The sequence below is a fragment of the Miscanthus floridulus genome, chromosome 4 (genome assembly GCF_019320115.1).
Source record: "Miscanthus floridulus cultivar M001 chromosome 4, ASM1932011v1, whole genome shotgun sequence".
In the NCBI taxonomy this organism is placed as follows: Eukaryota; Viridiplantae; Streptophyta; class Magnoliopsida; order Poales; family Poaceae; genus Miscanthus; species Miscanthus floridulus.
The window spans coordinates 111344458-111367625 of record NC_089583.1 but is presented as its reverse complement, the minus strand read 5'-3'; the positions used below and the strand labels follow the sequence as shown (position 1 = coordinate 111367625).

General features: G+C 48.0%; 2 protein-coding genes and 1 pseudogene across 3 annotated transcripts; all 3 read left to right on the top strand.

Annotated features, from left to right (window-relative positions):
• Nucleotides 1-4615: 4615 nt before the first annotated feature.
• On the top strand, nucleotides 4616-8211 carry LOC136552622 (GDSL esterase/lipase ACHE-like). Its single transcript, XM_066544181.1, has 5 exons — nucleotides 4616-5106; nucleotides 6719-6931; nucleotides 7054-7223; nucleotides 7327-7597; nucleotides 7688-8211. Exons 1-5 carry the CDS (start codon nucleotides 4839-4841, stop codon nucleotides 7954-7956), a joined length of 1191 nt encoding a protein of 396 aa, XP_066400278.1. The 5' UTR covers nucleotides 4616-4838; the 3' UTR covers nucleotides 7957-8211.
• An 892-nt stretch (nucleotides 8212-9103) lies between these two features.
• LOC136552621 (FBD-associated F-box protein At5g60610-like) lies at nucleotides 9104-13152 on the top strand (annotated as a pseudogene).
• Nucleotides 13153-14887: 1735 nt separating this feature from the next.
• Nucleotides 14888-21767, top strand: LOC136552619 (uncharacterized). 2 transcript variants are annotated; one of them, XM_066544179.1, is made up of 5 exons: nucleotides 14892-15559; nucleotides 15642-15786; nucleotides 16608-16767; nucleotides 21045-21224; nucleotides 21580-21767. In XM_066544179.1, exons 1-5 carry the CDS (start codon nucleotides 15040-15042, stop codon nucleotides 21583-21585), a joined length of 1011 nt encoding a protein of 336 aa, XP_066400276.1. In that variant the 5' UTR covers nucleotides 14892-15039; the 3' UTR covers nucleotides 21586-21767. The 2 variants fall into 2 exon arrangements, with proteins under 2 accessions (XP_066400277.1, XP_066400276.1); XM_066544180.1 differs by lacking the exon at nucleotides 21580-21767 and having other exon boundaries at nucleotides 14888-15559; nucleotides 21049-21195.
• The last annotated feature ends 1401 nt before the right edge of the window (nucleotides 21768-23168 follow it).

Here is a 23168-nt window from a genome sequence, read left to right as displayed (position 1 = left end):
AATCTAAGTCCTTTTCTTTTGTCAAGTCAGATAGGAACCTATATTTTTTCGTATCAGCAAACCCTTTGCAATTCCAAAAAATTCCTTTCATCTAGAATGGTGTCTAATTTTTTTCTTATTAAGCTTGGAACTAGATTTTTTGAAATATGATATAGGGGTATGTAGACACAAAGGGTCACAGCCCCCATCACCTAAGTCTTCAGAAATTTCTACACAAATTAAATTTAAAGCCTCTAGGTCCATGTTTTTTCTAAGGAACAAACAGTGGAAGTATCGTCCAACATAGCTTTACTTTTTTCCTCTAAACTATTGTTTGTTGACATTCTAGCAAATTCAATATCTCTTAAACTTTTCAAAGAAAGAGACACTTCTTGTTCATTAGAGCCAAGAGAGACTCCTAACGAGCTAGTTGTATGTAGCAACATAGAATCACCGAGAATATCAAAAGAGTGTGGCAAAGTCTCATTACCTTTGACGGAAGATGCATTCAAGTTTTTGCGTGCTTTTAACTTCATCGCCTTCTCCAAAGAGTCTTGGTCCGAAGTAGACACGTTTCTCTTACTAGCTCTCACTGGTGACATTGCCCCACCGTTCAAAGTTTTAGACTACAACAAACTAGCTTTCCACTGTGTCGAACCATCTGGAATCATCCCACACGGAGAGAGCAGTACTACAGGCTTGTATGTACTCTTCTCTCCCATTGAAGCGGATTCTGTAACTTCCAAGTTTGAATGTTGGAGTACTGCACCTACAGTAGCTGCCAAATCCTGCTGGACGCTAGCGGCTCCTACAAGCTTAGCTGCCATGACCATGCTCTCAGTGGATGCTCCTGTCATAGCCTTAGACTTATGCTGCCCACTTGGTGCAACTGAAGCATTGGTCTGTTTACTAGGTGCTTTACCAGCTGGATCATCTGTTGTTTTGTTAGCATCATGATCCATATTCTTCAGTTCCTTTTCTTCTAGGGCTTTGTCCTCATCCATGGTAGAGTCCATGTCAATGACCTAGGACTCACCATCAGGCATATCTTTTTCAACTCTAAATTGTAGCTCATAAACAAAATCTCCAATGACAACATCCACAAGGTCAGGGATGAGGTCAGGATTAAGCACTACCACTTTCAGTCTGGCTCTTCCATTCTTCTTAGTGAATTTAGTGTCCACTGCACGAGGAACACCCAAAATTGAGCCAATTGCCCAAATGATGGGAAATTCTCGTAGCTCTTTTGGAAGACCCTGGAATTGCACCCATACCTTGTCAATCTCATACTTAAAGACATCGTTTTCAGCCCCTTTCTCGAACCGAATCTTTCCTTTCACTGTCTTTGTGTCCATTGGGCCCTAATTCACCATGTGATTAAGCACTTCAGCAGAAGAGAAATTAGTGATAAAGGCATCATTGCCTTTCTCTTCAATCACCCAACTATGTCTAGGCAATAGTTTGTCAAGTTCCACTGCTAACTGGTCAGCAGTAAGAGAACCCTCCAAAACGCGTACCACGGCGGACTTGTCATCTGAAGGTAATTTTGGATTTTCAATGATAGGTATAAAATAGAAGCCCAGACCTTCTACAACATATCCACATGGTATAGAAGTAGCTTGTAAATTCTTTAAATTTGGACATACTTTTTTAACATGATCACCAAAACAAATCTCGCAACAAAGCACATTAGTACAAACCGACATCATATGCCCTTTAGTGTGACAACGATAGCAATATGGTTTACCCTTGCTTTTGTGATTCCCTCCCTTTTGGGATGACTCTAGCACATCAATCAAGACTCCTGCAGTGTTTGATCCTGGCAGGGCAGTGTCGGTGTTGAGACTTTTAAGAATTGGCAGTGTTGTCTTAGTCATGGTCGTCGTCAAAGCAGCCTGGTGCACTGGCCCCGATGATGATGCCGGGTTTGGAGCAGCATGTGTCGGCCCCCCTTCCTGGATTGTCGAAGCTGGGGGGTTCCGTCTGTGCGACGGTGTTCTGGCCACCTGTGTTGATAGGCCCCTGCATCGGTGCTGGCTGGTATCGTGGTCTAGGGTTCCAGCCCCACGGCCACGTTCGCCTCCGTATCCTCCGCCTTGAGGCCGACCACCACGTCCAGCGCCAAAGTAGCCGGGCCCGGAGCTATTGTAGCCATAGCCGGCTTGCCCTCCATAGCCTCATCCTCGTCCACGAGGGTGAAACTGATTGCGGCCGCGACCTTGCCCGACAAACCCTGGGTCAAAACCCGATTGAAAACCAGGGTTCAAGGCCGCACCCCTGCCACCTCCACGCCCATCGAGATCGCCACCAGAACCTGCTCCCGGTGCCGCCATTGATTTTCCTTCACGTACAACCTCCGCGAACAAGGGTCGAGTCGGCGTCGTAGAAGGAGATGGCGACATCTTAGGTGGGACTTTGTGTTTGTGAATTACTCGGGTCCCTGTGCGCCTGAAAAACGCACGTAAACCGATGGTGGGCCGAAAAATCTTTCCGGACCCAAGTACCACATGCTCTGCCAGTCGAGGAAACCCTTGAGCCGACTTCTTTGTCGCACCCGTCATGACGCACGCAGTCGAAGCCGGTAGCATCGTACGTGGAAGCGGAGGAAAGAGTGGATCATGATCCTGAATTTTCGGTGATTCAAAATATTTTGAATTTGTTGTCTTCCCCTCTAGGCTGAACCTCGCCGGTGAACCAACCGGTCTAGACGTCCTCGTCGGCCTCCGGTGAGAGCTAGATCTCCTTTGGTAAGTTGCCGCAGCAAGAGCGTCGCCAAAGGTCCTCGGCGGTGAGACATGAGGAGGAGGCGGTGGCCCTTGCCATGGCCTACCATCGGTTTTTCTCTCCACCATCTTTGAAATAATCGAATTTGCTAACTTGAGATCAGAAGATGAAGGAGTACTACCTGAATTGAAGGCATTCTCGGCTCTGGACAAAAGCTCGAGCGTGAACCCCGCCTCCAGAGCCTCTTTGATGAACTCAGGTGTAGACGGTTCATCGTCGGTTGTAGGTGGTACGACGCGTTTACCGGTGACATCGGCCACCGGCGGCTCCCCATGGCCATCCTCCTCATCCAGATCGGAGTCGTCGTCCTGCATCCAAAACTTGAAAGGAATGGCAGTGGAAGATGAAACACCGTGGATGGGTTTCGGTCGGACGCACGCGTCGGCTGCCAAGGCCACAGCCCGCGACAATGCCGCGCGGCCCTCCTTGCAACCACGATCATCTGCTTCCTCATCGTCTTCCCCACCAGCCTCCATGGACTGAGCCGACGGACGTAGCGCTCGACATGCCGCCGGGGCGAGGGTGAGCCTGCGCCCTCTCCGGCCATTACCGGACATCCTCGCTCGACAATAAGGTTGGTTGTCCTGGTTCGCACCAAACTAGGTGGTCGATTTTCATTCTAACAACCAACAGCCGAATGGTCCAGTGTGTTCAGTTTAGTTTTTTTCCCCACGCTTCAATTATCTCCTACACTGGAGCTACTCTTTTGTTCGATTATCTCCTGCACCGAAGCTACTCTTATGCTACACTACTCCCTCCGTCCAAAAAAGAATATAATTATAAGATCTATGCTGGTCAAAGTAACTCAAGTTTGAAACAAATTTATAGTTAATAATATTAGCATTTATGTCTTCAAACAAAATTTATTATGAAAATATATTCTATAACTAATCTAATGGTAATTATTTATTAACATAAATAATAGTACTTTTTATATAAATTTAGTTAAAGTTCTAACTGTTTGACTTCTCGAAAAGCTAGAGGCTCCGTTCGGCTTACCTTATAGTCCATACTATTCAGCTTGTTTTTTTAACAGGAAACAGTATTTTTCTCTCACAACAATTCAGGCCAGACCCGTAGTTTTTAGTTAATTCAGCCAAGTTTCAGCCAACCGAATGGCCAGAATTGCATTCTTTTCTTCGCAGAGCAAGTACACAACATCGCAAAGCCCAAAAAAGCTGTAAGCTCAAAATGGACCATCAGTCCATCACTTCCATTTTCAGGGCCTAAACACTGAACATCAAAGTCTGATGATTGACCAATGACTACAAAGACTAGCACAATCCACGATCACGAGCATCAAATAGTCACGGCCCATCGAACACAGAACACAGTACACAGCGCAGCGCTCCTAGACTCTGCGTGACAGCCACCTTACCGAAAGTTTGCTTCTACACTCTGCGTCCCGAATCCCGATGATGTCCTGCCATGCCACCCTTTTATACTCTGTGATGACATATCGATGCTGGCACGATGGTTTCCAGGGCTGCAGTCCGGGACTCCGGCTAATGCGCAACCCAATCATAGTATTTACTGTTCACGCGAGAATGTTGTGAGAGAGAAAACCTGCTTCGGCTAGCTGGTTGGAGCCGTGTTTCTCTCATACCGTTCCAATATGAACAGTATTTTTCAGCATGAACGGTAAAAATTTAAGCCCAGCCGAACACCGCCGCCGTGTTTGTTACTCCTATCTGGGATGCTCGTCAAGGTGTGTGTGCCGCGTGCGTATGTGTCCAAGCCCCGCGCCGCACGAGCACTCTAATCGCGCCGCGCCCGTGAGCGCACATTATTATTGCGTGCTCCACCAACAAAAGGAATAGGAACCAGCGGCGGCACACCGTCCTCCCTTCTGGGCCTTGTCCGAGAAGGCGCGCGCCGCACCGTCACGTCACCGCCATCTCTTCCCACCGCGCCCGCCACGGCACCGCGTGCGTGCCGGCCCATCCGCCTCCAAACCCACGACCCACTACTCCAGCAGTCCCGCCACCGCGCACCGCGAGTCTCACTCCTCGTCTTCTCCCGCTCCGCCCCCCGGCCCCCACCGTGTCGCGACGCAGCCACGCAGGGAGAGGGAAATGGCCACGGCCGCGACTGCCACCGCGGGGACCAGAGCAGCCGCGCTGCTGCTGCTCTCGCTGACGCTGGCGCTGCGGGCCTCCGGCGCCGGCGCGGGCGCTGGTGGCGACTGCCACTTCCCGGCAGTGTTCAACTTCGGCGACTCCAACTCGGACACGGGCGGGCTGTCGTCGCTCTTCGGCGCCGCGCCGCCGCCCAACGGCAGGACCTTCTTCGGCATGCCCGCCGGCCGCTACTGCGACGGCCGCCTCGTCATCGACTTCATCGGTACGTGCACGCTCGTACTCGTACGTCTCGCCTGCCCCCGAACCACTCCGCCGCTGAACTCGCCGCCATGGACATGGTCTTCGCCTGCTCGGGGATTTTACTGTTCATTGTTCACCTGCTCATCACTCATGGCTATGATTGCACTGCGCGTCGGGCTGACACACCCAAAACCGCCTTCACTTGCCGGGACCAATGAATGCAGCGTTAATTCGTCCTGCCATTGGTCCAGCGGCGAAGAAAAGTTTGGGGAAAAAAATGAGCAGTAACCTGTAACAAGACTCTAGCACAGTACGTATAGTAGAAATGTAGAATGTTCGTTACTATCTGTTTCTCGCTTCGTCTCGGCTGGAACGCAACGAGCAGAGCCGAACCGAGCAAGCAGAACCAGAAGGTTGCTTCAGGATCTCCGAAACGACAAGCTAAACCAGCCAACCCCGACCCCCGAGCCCCTGACACGAGACCATGACCCTGAAACACCGGTCTCAGCCTCTCAGGCCATGTGCCGGGCGAGCACAGGCTCCATTCGAGCTCGACCGGCCCGTGCGCGTGCGGGCGTGCCTCCATGGCAACCGTGATGCGCGTCCCCGTCTCCATCCAGCCATCCAGCACGTGAGCACGCGTGTGGTTATTTTGAGCTGCCTGCCTCCCGGCACGATCTTGGTTTTATTCCGAACAATCTGACAAAAAGTTCAGTGACTTGCGCAAAGCATCTTTGCATACGATCATAGGCCACTGCCCATGCTGTTCGGAAGATACGACCAATGGAGATCCCCTGTTCGCCTGCCAACGCGGATGCCGATTTTCCTTTAGCCTTTTATTTTAGACGAACTCCTTTAGGCCCCGTTCGGTTACAGTAGAATCACCCCAGGAATTAATCCAACTGATAAAGTTTATACAAATTTAGCTAGCATTCTAGCCAGGATTTTTTTCCGAGTGATCATTCCAGTTCCAGGTGAAACAAACAAGGTTAGCCTTTTGGGATAATGCTGATACTGGGAAGGACAGAAAGGAGCATTAGCTTATTCTGGTAGGTACGTGAAAATATAGTGGGGGCAAACAGGCATGAGGAGGGAACGATCAGGGATCAGATTTGGGTGGCAGTGGAGGAATATTTATCAAATATATGGATGCTTCACTTTATAGATTGTGACCAGAGTTGAAGGATAAAGGGTGACACTAACTTTTTCTTAACTTGTCCTTTGGTAGTTTTAAGGGTATATACAACACTTAGAATCTGGACAGCATACAGTAGGAAGTGTCGAAGTGATACAAAATACATGCATGCAGGTCCTGTTAGAAATGCAGGAATTCAGTAAGAAACTGAATACACAAGAATTTGGGGCTTCAACTTGTATGAAACTACCTTGTGCTATATCTCTACTCAATTTTCTGATGACTTCACTGTTTTTGGCCAAATTCATGCACCTCACAATTTGTATTTTGCACTGAATGTCAACTGGTAACAAAAAATTCTGTCACTAGACTGCCAGTGTACTGTTGTAAAGCGTCGAGTTGTTTTGCCATAGACTAGTGCCAAGACAGTTATTCTTCAGCGATCAAATGACAAAGTGGTGCTTCTTAATGTATTATCTTTTTTTTTCCCGAACTGCAGCTGAAAGCCTGGGACTAACTCACCTCAGCGCATACCTGAACTCAATTGGAAGCAACTTCACACAAGGAGCCAATTTTGCAACAGCTGGTTCGTCAATCAGAAGACAGAATGCATCTCTGTTCCTCTCTGGCTTCAGCCCCATTTCCTTGGACGTGCAGTTCTGGGAGTTTGAACAATTCATCAACAGAAGCCAACTCGTCTACAACAACAAAGGTGACAACAGAAACCCTCTGAAACCATCTCTATCAGTATTCAGTACCACAGCAAGCTCGATAGTATTTATGTTTTACTCCGTTAAAAAATTATTTTAAAACACTTTTATCTTTTACATGTAGGCGGTATCTACAGGGAGATCCTACCAAGGGCAGAGTACTTCTCCCAGGCACTTTACACCTTCGACATCGGTCAAAACGACATCACCTCAAGCTACTTTGTTAACAATAGCACTGAAGAAGTCGAAGCCATAATCCCTGATCTGATGGAGAGGCTCACATCTATAATCCAGGTGCTCTTTGACAGGGCGGCATCAAGTTGCTCTTTGAAAGATGTCGCACACACACTGTTACATAGATCGTCTGCTCATTAGCTGAATCTATGCAAATTTGCAGAGCGTGTACTCGCGTGGAGGAAGGTACTTCTGGATCCACAACACAGGGCCGCTCGGCTGCCTGCCCTACGCGCTGCTGCACCGCCCTGACCTCGCCACTCCAGCGGACGGCACTGGGTGCTCCGTCACCTACAACAAGGTCGCGCAGCTCTTCAACCAAAGGCTCAAGGAGACCGTGGCGAGCCTCCAGAAGACGCACCCTGACGCCGCGTTCACCTACGTCGACGTCTACACCTCCAAGTACAAGCTCATCAGCCAGGCCAAGAAGCTCGGTAAGGCGCTCACGTTGGTGTTGTTTGTAATGCAGGCTCTGAACATTTCCACGCGCGGGGGAGCTCATGTTTGTATTGTCTGTGATGCAGGCTTCGATGACCCTCTGCTGACCTGCTGCGGGCACGGCGGCGGCCGATACAACTTAGACCTGAGCATCGGCTGCGGCGGGAAGAAGCAGGTGAACGGGACGTCGGTGGTGGTGGGGAAGTCGTGCGAGGACCCCTCGAAGAGGGTGAGCTGGGACGGCGTGCACTTCACCGAGGCCGCCAACAAGTTCGTGTTCGACCAGATCGTCGCCGGCGCGTTCTCGGATCCGCCCGTGGCGCTGAGGCAGGCGTGCCATAGCAGAGGGCAATGAACCGGCCGTGTGTCGCTCGCCGGGATGGCCACGCTGCAGCAGCTGCTGCTGCAGCTGCTTCTGGCTGTGTAACTTTGCAAGTGTAGATCGAAGGAGCAAGCATGCTCGAGGATGAGGTGTACGGCTTCGTTTTGTAATAAGGGACATGCAAATCAGAGCAGAGATCGAAGAGCAATGCTATCTGCCTGTCCATTAATAGAGGATCGGTGACCACGAAACAATAGCGTACATTGTGAAGGATTCTGTTGAAATATCGATCATCACAGGCGCCATTGCACCGGTACAAAATATGAGCAAACAAAATATTTTAGGCAGGCATCGGGAAGAATGGGAGGTGGTAGAAAAGGTTGTTGGTATTTTAATGCTCAGGGGCTGTACTAGCAGCTTGACCAGAGGTATTTTGCTAGTGTAAAATCTGATCATATGGTTTATTTTGCGCTTGGTAGAAGAATATAAACATTAAATGCTTTGCAGCGCTTGTGTCCGCCGACTGAGCTGCCAAACGGAGCCCCCCCCCCCCCCCCCCCCCCTTTTTTTTTATTTGCCCTGATAGTTCTTACACTGAAGTTAAGGGAGCCGATCAGGCAAAGCATTTTGAGTGCTGCTGTATGACGCTGTTGCATAAGAACTCTCATGACAAATAAAATCTGATCATATGGTTTATTTTGCGCTTGGTAGAAGAATATAAACATTAAATGCTTTGCAGCGCTTGTGTCCGCCGACTGAGCTGCCAAACGGAGCCCCCCCCCCCCCCCCCCCCTTTTTTTATTTGCCCTGATAGTTCTTACACTGAAGTTAAGGGAGCCGATCAGGCAAAGCATTTTGAGTGCTGCTGTATGACGCTGTTGCATAAGAACTCTCATGACAAACTAAACATCCATACACATATGAAATTCATTCATGATAGGCTCTTCATGATGAAAATTTAGCATTATAATTGTGCTTTTTTTTGGCTTTTTATTTTTTGGCACCCTTATTTTTCGGGTGTTCCTTATTCGAGCCGAGAAATAACCAGGACATATTCAGCTTTCGATAGAGTGTTATCGGGCCCATCCACCTTTTCAGCTCTGGTCCAGCCCAAACCCATACCCAAGTGCTCCATACAGCCATACTCTACTCCCAAGTCCCGAGTCCGGAAGTTCCAAGTTCAGTTCTGTTTCAGTCGCCACCCAAAACCCTGCCACATGAGCGGCGGCGGCGGCCGCATCCCCATCCCCGCCTACATGTGCTGGCCGCCGTCCGGTGCGCTGAGCACGGATGACACAGCGCCCGCATTGATGCGGCACGGGCTGGATCCGCGGACGCTGGACGTCTACCAGCAGATGGTGCTCGACTTCATCTACAGCTTCCTCCCCAAGCCTTCGGTCTCTGTTGCCGCCACCCTGTCCTGCGCCGCCGCCGAGGAAGGTGAAGGAGTCGACCGCATCAGTGGCCTCCCCGACGACCTCCTCCGCCGCGTCCTCGCTTGCCTCCCCGCTAAGGACGGCGCCCGCACCGCCGTGCTCTCTACGCGTCGCCGACACCCATTTCCTCCCCCGCGGCGGCGCAGAGGGCAGGCCCCGAGCCCTGGCGCCGTCTTGGGCGCCGTTCGCCTCGCCGTTTCCGACGCCCTCCGCGCGCACCCTGGACCGTTCCCCTTCGTCAGCCTTGCCAGTTCATGGAAGCCGTCGATGCGGACCGCGCCGTGCTCGCTCTCTGGATCCAGCTCCTCGCCACCAAGGGCGTCGAGGAGCTCGCCTTTGTCAACCGCCCCTCTCCCCTCGCTGACCTGCGCATCCCCGACGCGCTCTTCAGCTGTGCCTCCCTCCGCCGCCTGTATCTCGGCGCATGGAGGTTCGTCGACACAGCCAATCTCCCACATGGCGTCTCCTTCCCCAGTCTCCAGGAGCTCGTCCTAGGTGCCGTCGCACTCGAGGACCGCGACCTCGACTTCCTGCTCTCCGCTAGTCCGGTGCTTGAGATCCTAGCCTTTATTGGAACTGTGAAGTTGCGCGCCCGTCTTGCCAGCCACAGTCTACGCTGCGCACAGTTCTGTCTATGCTCTGTTGAAGAAGTGTCAGTAGTGGACGCCCCATGCCTGGAGCGGCTCTTCGTCGAAGGTGCCCAAGCTCAAGCGTGAGAGTCAAGATTGGCCATGCCCCTCAGTTGAGAATGCTGGGTTACTTGGAGCCAGGAGTGCACGTACTGGAGATTGGCAACACAGTTATCAAGGTCCCAGTTTCCATTTATCTTCATTTCTATCAATGCTTGAAATGATATCTGCCAATTAAAGAGTCTAATGAGATAGTGTCATGGTTTTGTTATTTTGTGCATTGCAGTCAAGAACAAAGCCAAGTCCGAAAACGACTGTTCCAAGCGTGCGGATGTTGGACACTACACCTGCAGTTCAGAATTCACAATGAGGTCAAGATGCTGCCAAGTTTTCTGAGATGTTTTCCCAATGTTGAAACACTGTGTATCCAGGTAAAACCAACATCTCCGTTGGCATTTGCATAATTGCATTTTCGTTGTTGTTACTAGCCACTTTATACCACTACATTGTTGTTGCATATACTAGCTAATGGCCTGTGCGTTGCTAGGAGCACACAAAATTTGAACAGGATAACAATTATTCTAAAACATATCATTGTTGCAGAACACTTGATCAATACTCCTAGGTTATAACACCCTTAAGAATTGGTCATAGTGGATACAAATACAAATGCAAGATGATAGCCAATAAGGCTAAAACCACGCTAGGCAAAAACACAATACAACTTGCACAAGATATAATTCTTGCTAAGACAACTGTCACCATGCTTTAGAGCATTAATTACTTAGAGCCAAAACCTCTCGTCCTCTCCTACTTCAGACATCATGTCAAGTTCTAACACATAGAGTACATGAGTGTAAACAACCACAAATTAAGAAATGTAATCCATTAACAATGTTCTCACTTCTCAGACCAACATGGCAGCATACCTTACTTGTGAGTCTATGGTTCATACATGAGTTAGGAGGACTTACAAAGCGCAAATTGAGAAATGCCATCCATTCCACAGGGCACCGTAACAATTTGCTCAATAGAATCATAGTGAATCTCAGCATTTGGACAAAGTAAACACAAAATGCACATTACCCTTTCTATGTTCAACGACCAACTGCAGTAGAAGTTGCAAGTGGGACCAGCTGTTGCACATTTCTCAGTCATCAACACAGTCAAAATCAAAATCTTGAATAATATGAAATTTGAATATTCTAATAGATTAGATAATGTGATAAATATGAAATATTCCATACATCTCAACTCAAATTTAAATATCATCCATCTTCACACAGAAAAAAGTTCAGTAAAACTTGGGTGGAAAATAGAAGGTCCATAAGTATCTTAAGATTAGTACTGTCAGCAATCGTGTGTTTTGGCCTGAATGAACTTTTTTTTTATAACTCAAATCACAGTAAGTTGGAATAACGGGTGAAAATATATTTTCAGGTAGACAGGTACTAAACTAACCCAAGAGAAGAAACGATCCACTCCTTAAGAATTTGAGCATTTAACATTGTTTCAGCTGTTGTGAATGTCTTTGATACAACCACCACTACAAGTTGTTAGACAGGAAATACAAAAATCTCCAGCAGATATTCATCAGTCACATACAAAGAATCCTATGTTGAAGTGAGGGAAGGTGATTACCAAGAGTAGTTTCTGAATCTAAATCTTTGCTAGGCTGAGACAAAATGGACGAATAGCATAAATTTTTTTTTATGTGACTGATCTAAATCTCTGCTGCGCTTCTGGATCTGAAGATCGGCAACATTTTCTGGACATCAACCTCAGCATTACAGTTTACACTGCCATTATTCTTTCTCTGTTTAATTGGCTAATCCAAATAAAGCTACCGTAATTGGCTAAACCTCAGCATTCACTTAGTCACAATAGAACAATCTTTCACTTTGATACAGACCTACTTGATTGTAGTGTAAACTGCAATACTGAAGTTTCTCGTGTACTTCGTCTATTAAACACTAAAGAAATAATATTATAATCCATGACCTACTTGATCCAGTTATTTTTATTTTGCTACCAGAGTGACTAAGACATTTATGTAGCGTTTGTGTTCTTTTTACTTAGTTTCTGCACACCTACAAGCGGGCAATATTTTGAACATATTTGAAATCGAGGCCTGAGAGCTGATGTAGCAAAACCTACAAACCAAAAATTTGTCCCATTCCAAGTTTTAATTGACATTAATGTGATATGGCAGTCACAGAAGCATTCCAACAAAAACACCTAGCATGCAGGACCCAGAAGATATGTGAGAGCGCCTTGGCGTAGGGCCATCCGCGTGTGAGCGAGAAGGTTCTGCTGTTCCTGCTGCCTATTTCACTTCCTGTATAGCTTGAGTGGAGTAAGACGGGAGAGCATGAGACGCGCGGAGGTTTCGGAATGGGGGCTTACAATGTATCTTGGTTATACACCGCCGCCGCTGATCCACATTAGCCACTGTCTGCCACCTGCACTCTCACACGTCTTCGGGGATCCTGTCCGAGACAGGCGTTCTCTTGGCGGTGAACCCGGAGAGAGTTTGTGGCGGATCAAGCTGCTGATTGTGGGGCACAAGCAGGTGTTGATCGATGTCCGGCCTCCCGGGCGCTGATTGGGGAGCGATTGACCCCATGGATCGATGGATGGAGGGTGAGTGCCGGACAAAATGGGTGTGGGGCTGAGGGCAACGTAGGGATGAAGGGGCTTGAGTTGTTCTCGTATTTTTTAAGTAGGAGCAAATGGCTGAACTGTTCGTGAACTTTTGCTATAATTGCATTTTTGTTGTTGTCACTAGTCGCTTTGTCTACGTTGTTGTTGCATATAATGACTGAACTGTTCCTGTTCGTGAACTTGAATTGCAGTCAGAAAAAAATGTTGAGCCCACTGGTTGCCTGAACGTCAAGTTTTGGGAAGAAGCTGGTCCCATCAAGTGTGTCCAGTCACATCTCAAGAGACTAATGCTCCGGGAGTTTCATGGGGATGACAATGAGTTTGCTTTCCTTATGTATATTGCTGAAAATGCCAAGGTATTGTAGTCAATGGTTCTTGTGATGGGACTCCGAAGGCGCTCTGAACCAGAAGAACTGGCAGCCAAAATGAAAGCCCTAGATAATGCAAGATGGGCATGCGGAAGCAGCAAACTCGGGTATATGATTTCCCAGTCTTGGTGAAGAGGAAGGCAGTGTTTGGAATTTCACAGTGGCATCTGAGTTAATGTGCAACAACCCGTTCTTCTGTGGAGTTTAGATAGTGTGTCGTGCCTCTTCTGCGGCAATTTGTGTAATCATTTCTGCTGACAGTTCTGTCAGATCTGTGGTGACTTGTGAACCGCATCAGCCTGTATGTAAGGATGAAAACGGACGGAATCGAACGGAGAACTCCTCAACCGTTTTCTACTTTTACATTTGAATACGAAAACGAAAACGAAAGCGGACAAACCGAACACGAAAACGAACACGAACTTACGGAATATCGAGAATTTCGAAAACAAAACAATTCGAGCGGAATTATATCGAACACGGTCGGTATACGAAAACTCAATACGGAATACCGACCCGTAGACCAAGTGCATGACTAAGTGCATACATGATCAAGTTCAAGTGCATATAATAATTAACAAGTGCATATTATAGAAACATGAACTCGAACTGAGTTAGAATAATTTTATTAATCTTTTTAGAATAGATGTAGTATTTTATTTTAAAGATTTATTTAGATTTTTCTTTTGAGTAACAAAGATTTATTCGGCTGATGCAAAAACTATCAAATGATTGACTTTGCAGGTGGGGGTTAAACTGATGAGCTTGATGGGCTATGGCCCAGGTGGGCTTTCGTGTAGATGCTGCCGGTTTCCTGACATTTAGCACCATCTCATGAGGTGAAGAGAGACGAGGCTGAGCGCCGTCTATAAGAGAGGGCAGCTGGCCACCAGTAGAAAGAACACAGCTGCGTGGTGAACAACCTGTAATTGGGCTGTATGACCTGTGCAGTTGGCCAAATTCGGTTTAAACCGAATTTTCAATTCGGAATATTTCAAATTAAAAGTAGAAAAGTAGAAAACGATCGGAAAAATGTCTAAACCGTTTTCTACTTTTACATTTGAAATACGAAACATCTGAAATGCGAAAGCGAAAACGGTAAAATCGGACAAGAAAATGCGGATTCGATCGGATTAAATATAAAAAAACGATGCGGTTCGGTTCGGGATATTTCCGTTCCGTTTTCATCCTTACCTGTATGCCACTACCACGGCACTGCCCACATGGTTGTAGGCTCTGATGTTGTTATATGATACGGTCATGGCTCACGCCCTTCATGTTTAATTGTTTCTTGAGCAGCAGCATGTTTCTCTTCCAGATGGGCCTGGGAAAGGTGGGGCGGACTAGCATGATTGATGGCAGGTTGTTTCAGCAGCATGAAGCTGTAAGGTTTTGCCGTGGCCCGTGGGGACTGTTTTTGTTTGCTTTTTCATTGCACAGAGCTCTTGCCAAAAGTGAGCAAATGAAGTCTTGCATTTCTAGATTTATATGAAAGTTGTCATAAGTTCTACATGGTGAAAGCCTCAGCATTTCCCCTTATGTTTATGTATGTGCATTGATGCCTTGGAACTTGGAATACCAAATATTCCATTGGATTATTGATTTGCACACAAATCATTCATGAATCGAAGTGGATCCAGCCCCAGATTTGCAGAATTTTAGCTTTAGCCACACAGGAGAACCATACCAACAGGAATTGACGGTACATAGATAAGCTTATTCTGTGAACTTGCTCCAATTCTACTAATCTGTGAACTTGCAAGCAAGTAGACTAGGGATTGGATCATATTTGTGTTGTTAAACCATTGCGTTAAACCGGTTTGAACATATAACAATTGGATTGGATCATATTTGTGTTAATTTCAAATAATAGATGATCGCGAGCGTTGCTCTTGATTTTAGATCTAGCCATCCGCTCCGACTTCTCTGGTCAAGTCCTTCCTCCCCGTCTACCCGTCAGCTGGCCGCCGCACCCAAAACCCCAGGCTGCCAGCCGCCGCCGCGACCCACCACGGCACCATGTCCGCTGCAGCGGCGCTCCGGCCGACCGAGCCACTTCCCCTCCCGAGCGGGCTCTCCCTCTCGCCGCGCCTCAAGCTTCTGCTCACATTCTTCCGCGCCGACCTCACCGTCCGGCCCCTCGACGAGTGGCAGCTCAAGTCCGCCCTCCTCGCCTTCCTCCGCGACCCGCCTCTCTCCCTCCCGCTCCTCCCCGACTCTGACCTCTCCGTGAGCCGCCTCCCTGACCTCCAGAAGCGCCGCCGCGAGGAGCCCGTAGCATCTGGGCCCCTCCACGTCCGCGACCTCTCCTTCCTCCGCCCCCGCGAGGGCGACGGCGAGGCCGAGGAGATGACCCGGGAGCAGGAGGAGGAGAAGTACTTCGAGTGGCGGAGCACCCTGGTCCAGAAGCTCGAAGGCATCGAGCTCAACCTCGAGGGGGTGAAGTTCCGGATGACCGTTGAGATCCCGTCGTCCGACGACTTCAGAACTATGAAGAAGACATGGGAGGATTTCTACTCCTCCGAGCTACTGAATAGCAGTATGAACTGGTTCCTGTATCTTGTTTTCTTGATTGCATTGCTGGCTTAGGTGGAGTCGGGATTGACATTTGCTGGTATCAGGGAATCCTGTGAGAAAGATAGCAAAAAGGCCAGACACCATTATTGTCCGTGGCGTGCCTTCCAGATGGTTTGCCGAGACAAGAATATCATCCAAACCTTCCACGCTGGTCACCCACACTATTTTCTCAGCGCTTGGTAAAATAGGGTGAGCTTTGGTGTTCTCGAGTTTGTTTGGCTCATAGTCCACTATGTGTCTTTCGCTGATTATCTAGTTAGTGCTTTTGCATCAGTGGGCTGCATCCCAATTGAATTAGTGCTACAAGAAATGGAAACAGCAAAAGCCTAAAGACATCTAAACTAACTGGGCATGACCAACATTTGGAATTTTATAGAAACCTAACATATCATTGTTGGATTCATTATTTCAATTTTGTTTGTGTCAGCAGCCTCGTGTTTTAATTGTACAACAATATTTATTCTCATGTACCTAACCCTCATGTTATCCTGAAAAGTGCATGGGTGTTACTGAATTGATGTGCATAGGAAAAAAACCTGTATCACAGTTTTGGAGTTACCTTCCTCATTTTGTGTTAGTATTAGTCCATTTTTCTCTATTGTTTTCTGTACTTTGGTAATATGATACTTTCTTACATAAATTAGTAAATAGGTACTAGTGGTGATTGTAATTGACTAATTGTAATTCATGTGTAGAATATTCTGAATCATAACTAGAAAAAGAAAATCCAAAAACACACCATGATTAGTATACCACTTTTCAATAAACTGACAAGTTTGCAAAAATGATTTCCTGTGAATTGGCTTCACAGAAGTGGTGATGCAGAGATCCTTCAATTTCATTTTTTTCATTGGTATCTGTATTCATCTAGTTTTTACCTGACTGGCCCTCAAAATAATATGATGAAAAAAATCTCAGTTAATTAGTACTGGTTTATGCAATGCATTTGACTGTCTGTGATACTTTTAAAATTAGTACTTCCTTGCAACATTCTTCCATCCAAATTTCAGGAACCTAAAGATTGCCAATGATGATGAGATAGAAGCAAAAGGAGATGGAGCCAATAAGGAGCTCATATCTGGACTTAATTGCAAAGTTCGGGTGCAATTTGAGAACTATGATGACTTCCATGATGCAATGAAGGCATTATGTGGACGCTCTTTAGAGAAGGTAAGATTTCTTTTTCAGTTATGTATCATTTTTCAACACTTCATTCTTATTAGAACACATAATGAAGCAACATGTGAAATCAGAGACATTTGCTTCATCTCTATATTTATGGCACCTAAGTTGATTCATCATTCATTCCATAAGGATTGAATTGTCTACCCGCAGTGCTATTGTATGGGCGTTCCATATCATTTGCCCTTCTCAAGTGCTCATGCGCAACATAATCACATAAACATCTCAAATACTTCTAGATATTATCAATCTTTGTTACTTTATGTAACATTTATGGCTTGCTTTCCACTCTCTTGTCTGGGAAACCCTGTGGAGAACTATTTCAGGATCTTGAAAGTGCCTAAGTTTGCAGTGCATGTAGTGAAAACCTAATGAATTGTAGTAGTGTGCACTAATTTGAGTACACATATCATAAATTAGTGAAGGACAACAAAACCCGAAGCAGCTCGAAATGCCTGTACATATTGTAACCTTAAGTTCGAAGTATTGGTATGATAATTGACAGTTGCAACAATTGTTAGGAATTGCTCATTTCCTTTCATGTCTCTATTGAGTGGTAAGGTAACTGAGACAACCTTTTCAAGAAGCATCATTTGTTCCACCTTAACACACATTTGAAATGACAACTTGTAAGAGGCGTGCTGGGGGAAGGGGTTGGCGGCGGCTGTGAGGGTGGCGGCTAGGGTTGGGAGGCGGCGTGGGAGAGAGGGTGGCGCAGGTAGAGGGTAGGCGGCAGGTGCAGGGAGAGGAGAGGAGGAGATAGGAAGGAGCAATTGCTCGTCTATTGCTTAGTTTGATTGATTACATCCCCTTAATATTTATAGTCCCTATAGGACTAGGACTCCAAGCAACCTACGGGAAATCCTTATAGGATTGGATTCTTCCTTTCATACTAACAAACTCCAATTCCATAAGTAACCAAACTCTATCCAAACTCTAATAGACTCGATATGGTAACTTAGGTAACGACGGCGGGAGCGACGGGTGCGACGACGCCCTACCTCCTGGGCGCGCGCGGCCCCTAGGGCACGCTGGTGGGGGCGTCTGGCGCCCCTCCTTGGGCCCCTCTCGGCCCGTTTGCTCTAGGTTGGGGGGCTCCATTAGGCGTATGACACCACCCCCCCCCTTCTCCACTCGGCGCGTCCTCGTGCCGAAGTAGGGTCCAGTCGTCAACGCTAGCTAGTGGAAAAGCTTCACCGGGAAGAATGGCCTCGATGCGGACAAGGATGCGGCCGTAGACGGGGTCGGCGATGATGATGTTCTCCCGCGTGCGTGTTGGCGAAAACTCGAAGCAGTAGAGGAGATTGCCGATGTAGCCGTAGAAGAAGTAGAGGTGCGTGCCAGTGTTCGTGCCAGCTCCCGTCGTCTGGCGAGCCGCAACAAGTAGAGGTCGTGGTATGGCTGCCTCGAATATGAAGTGCACCATCTCTCTTGGTGGAGCAACGAAGTCGTGGATGCGGTTGTTGGCGTTGGGGGCGAGGTAGGCAGGGATGCGGCGCCAAATTGTGGCGCTTGACCGCGTTGATGGCGACGTCGTCAAGTCAAGCATCGTGCCGAACATGAAAGAGCCCAAGTCGAATTCGCCTGGCGAGAGACGGTGGGCGGTGGAGTCGGGTCGAAGAGCAATGTGGACGCTGTCGACGCGAACGAGCAGACGACTTAGGTTGTCAAAGAAGACCACCGTTGCCGACGTGATGGAGCGCCCTTGCAACCATGGGCGTCCAAGTAGGATGCTTGTCTGCACCCCATTGTGTTGGCCCCTCGTCGGTGGAGTGTGGGCGCCGAGGGCCAGGAGCTCCATGTTGGCTGAGCCGCCTCGGCGCAGAACCTGCAAAAGGTCATGGAGGAGCGATGATGCCGTCGGGTGGTAGAGGCGACTGTCGAAGAAGATGAGGCCTTGATCAAGTGACCAAGCCTGGGCGGCCACACCGTCGGATATGGCCATGGCGATGGTACGGAGCTCGCGTTGCCGAAGTGTAGCTTGACGCATATGCTCGAAGATGACATTGGTCGTGTCGATGTAGTCGAGGGTGTTTGGGTGGCGGGCTCGGCATGCCCTGCTCAGGATGTTGCGGGGGTGAGAACAGTAGCTGGGGTATGTTGTCGCTGCACGGTGGTGAAGGTGAATAGGCGCCCGTTGCGGACGTACTAGAGCTGCATGGTGGTGAAGTCCCAAGTCAGTCGGCCAAGGCTAGCCAACCAAGGTGTGCTGAGGATGATGTCGACGTCGTTGCCAATGTCTAGGAGGTAGGCGTCGATGTCGAAGACGTTGGCGTCGATGCGGAGGGGTACACTGAAGGCTGCAGCGCGACGGGGAACCTCGTTCCCTCTCCCGACGAGTATGGCGGTGTTGATGTGCTGCTCTTGGAGACCGATGAGGCGGGCTACGTTGATGTCGGTGATGTTGTGTGTAGCGCCCGTGTCGACGAGGATGTGGACGCCGGTGCCCGACACGACCCTCGCCAGGTACATGGGCGGGCGTCCCTGGACCGGGGACTGGCCAGTCCCGATCATCATGAGGAGGCTGTTGTCGACGTCAGTGTCATTGTCGTTGTCGTAGTTGTTGACGGCCGTGATGTCGAACAGGTGCTTGCACTTGTGGCCGTGCGTGAACGGCTTGTCGCAGTTGAAGCAGAGCCCGGAGCGTCGTCGTTCCGCCATCTCCTCGGCGGTGAGGCGCTTGAACGGGCGCGGAGGGGCTGGTGGTGTAGACAATGTCATGGTCGTCGAGGTTGGTGTTGACGGGGGCGCCTTCAAGGGGCAGCACCTGCGGCACCGGCTTGGTCGATGGCGCCTTGTTGGAGTCGGCTAGCACTGCGAGACGGCGTTCATACGCCCGAGCCAAGGACATGGCCATCTCCATGTCGGTGGGGTTCTAGAGCTCGACGTCGGTCTTCAGGGGTTCGAGGAGGCCGACGGTGTAGATGGTCACTTGTTCATCTAGGGGCTCGGCACGAGCCCCGTGTGCCAGGAAGTGTTCAGTGTAGTCGTCGACCGTTCCCATCTTGCGAAGGGAGGCGAGCTCGCTGAGGGGGTTGCACCGTGTAGGGGGCCTAAAGCGCTCTTTGACACACCGAGCGAAATACGCCCAGTCCATCACTGTCTTGTCCTATGTCAAGCGCATGTACCACTGTTGCGCGCCACCTGTCAGATGGTAAGATGCATACCAGACTTGCTTCGTTTCAGGAGTCTTCTGACCTCTGAAGAATTGCTCGCAACGGTTAATCCACGGCAATGGATCTTCCTTGCTGTCGTACGTGGGGAAGTTGAGCTTGTGGAGGCATGGCGTGAGGACGGTGAAGGAGCCTGGCAGCGTCCCCTGGTACGGGAACGGCGGAGGTAGATTGGGCTTGAGGCCCTCCGTCGTGTCGGTGAAGAGCTTGCTCTCTAGGTCATCCGCAATCTCAGGGATTGTAGATGATGGAGATGCCTCTTTTGCTGCTTGAGGAAGGCGCGTCCTGCGCCCTCCATGGCTTTCTTGGTGTCGACCTCGAGCTTGGTGGCGATCGCTTTGCGCTCGCGTTCGGCACGAGCAGCAGCCACGGCAGCCTCCGCCGGGCTGTCACGTTGCTCGATCGTCGTCAGACGATTGTTGATGGAGGTGAACTCGCCCTTGATGTCGTCGAACTGCTGGTGGAGGTCGGCGACGAGCTTGTCGAAGCTAGCTTTGAAGTCACCATTGTTGGCACCCATGGCAGCGGCGTGGGATCAAACCGGTCTCCGAGATACCAGATGTAAGAGGCGTGCTTGGGTAAGGGGTTGGCGGCGGCTGTGGGGGTGGCGGCTAGGGTTGGGAAGGCGGCGTGGGAGAGAGGGCGGCGCAGGTAGAGGGGAAGCGGCAGGTGCAGGGAGAGGAGAGGAGGAGATAGGAAGGAGCAATTGCTCGTCTATTGCTTAGTTTGATTGATTGCATCCCCTTAGTATTTATAGTCCCTATAGGACTTGGACTCGAAGCAACCTACGGGAGATCCTTATAGGATTGGATTCTCCCTTTCATACTAACAAACTCCAATTCCATAACTAACCAAACTCTAATAGACTCGATGTGGTAACTTAGGTAACGACGGCGGGAGCAACGGCGCCCTCCCTCCTGGGCGCGCGCGGCCCCTCCATTGGGCGTATGACACTTCTCTTTTTTATAAACACTTAATGAGACACATTTGCAATACCTTTTCCTTTCAGAATTGGCTGATGACATCTAGTGATTGTTTGTATTCTAACATTTTGGAAACATAATGAGATCTAACTTTATTTTGTTTCTAAAGGAAGGATCACGGTTGAAAGTAGACTATGACGTGACTTGGGATCGTGAAGGTTTCTTTCGCATTGCTCAATATGAGCCAGCCCCTAACAATTTAGGGGAGAGGGATTCATTAGCATCGGTTCATGGCCGGAGGAAACATCATGCTTCACGAATTGGGTCAGATTATAGGAAGAGATTCAGGGTAAGTTACCATATCAAGGTTTCTTATTGTCTACTGTTCTATGTGGTGTGGGCAGCCTTCTTCAGTAAATTATTCATGTGAATGGTAGCTGCCATTTTTTTTGTGGATCAACTTTTCATGGTTCTAGTGAAATACTGCCTGTTTTTGTTAATTTTCTGTAACATTGTTTCATTTCAAATTCTTGGTCGGTATATTCAGATGCTAGCCATTATTGTGGATTTTATATCTTACCAATTTCATTGTGTTCCACGTGCAACTATGTCCTTCTGTGTATATGCACTCAAAGTTTCCTTCTGTCTAATTGTCTATATGCACTCAAAGTTTCTAACCTTTTTTCCCCTTTGTTGTGACTCAGGATTGATGACACAAGCCCATGGTATGACCGAGATTTCTTTGTCCTTTGGAGAGGGAAAACAGTTGCGTTGTATCAATGTATTGTTTCATTCTCAGATTTCAAGTTATAGTATTTCTCCTTTGTTCACAATTAACTGAACAGAAAAATCCATTCTGATAGTTACTAATTGGTTGTTATTATTAGTATCAGTTTTATACCCTGTTCGCTTCATCGTTTCTGTGGCTTATAAGCCGGCTTATGCTGTTTTATTGTGAGAGGAAAATACTGTATCATGACTGGTAAGCATGTCTGATACTTTGATACCCTGAGGCCAGAGTGCACCACAAAACAAAACTGTTTTTTCTTTGCAAAGAATTCTTAGCATAAATATTGAGCATCAGTGCCTGAACCCATGCTCATTGATCACTCACAATGGCATCTGAGTTCAGACGTCAGAGTAATGAATGATTTCAGAAATGAGCATAGGGACGGGTAAGCCTACACGTGCCAAGCTTTGACGATAGGTCGGGTACAGCCGTGCAGGTGGGTCTTTCTAGAGACCAAAACAATACTCTTTCTGGTTTGGATAAGCTATTTTCTGTGTATCCCTGCCTGTTTTTTTTTTAATGGAAGGGGATGTGCATCCCTGCCTGTTTTTTTTTTTTTTTATAATCAAGGAAGAAAACCTCCGGCCTCCAACATTCAGCAAGTGAATGTGTACGGCCACACGATACAGAAATAGCACTAAGGCCAAACCGAAATCCGGTTACCCAATCCAGAACAACTGAAACTAAGAAGGTATTTGGCTTCTCTTCCTAAACTTTAGTTGTTCTATCGGATGTTTTGATATATACATGAAGTATTAAATATAGACTAATTACGAAACTAATTGTACAACTTACGACTAATTTGTGAGACGAATCTTTTAAGCCTAATTAGTTCATGATTTGACAATGTAGCACTACAGTAAATGTGTGCTAATGATAGATTAATTAGGTTTAATAAATTCGTCTCGTGGAGTACTGACAGATCCTATAATTTGTTTTTTTATTAGTATCTGAATACTCCATGCGATACCCTCATATGACACCTCCTAAATTTTAGTCACCGGATCTAAACACCTCCTAAGTAAAGCAGACCAGCTCCTCTAAGAACTGCCTGTGATAGTTGGATTTTGCAATTTGGCATTGGCGTTAAAAACGTTTGCAGTCACGGTGTCGATGTGGCACGTCTAGAATGTCAACAAGCCGGTATATTTCCAAGCATCTAGAAGTACACATGACTGACTTTTGTTTCATGCCCCCTTGGTGCACGCTGATGCAGATCGTTGCACATGCCTGAATCTAGAACAAGTTCACTTCTCGGATGGGTCGGTAAAACCGCATGCGAATGAGTGGGAAAAAGGACCATATGTCCACGACACAGATAAATTTTGTCATTATATGAAAGAGTGGCTCGAGGTAAAAGCAGGCTACGAACTTTGCGAGATACAGATACCCATGATACCAGTATCAGGAGTTATTTGATATTTAATTATTTATTCCGAATGATCGATGCTTTATAAACACTTTTGGAGGTAGCCACACACAAAAGGGGCTGGTGATGTACAT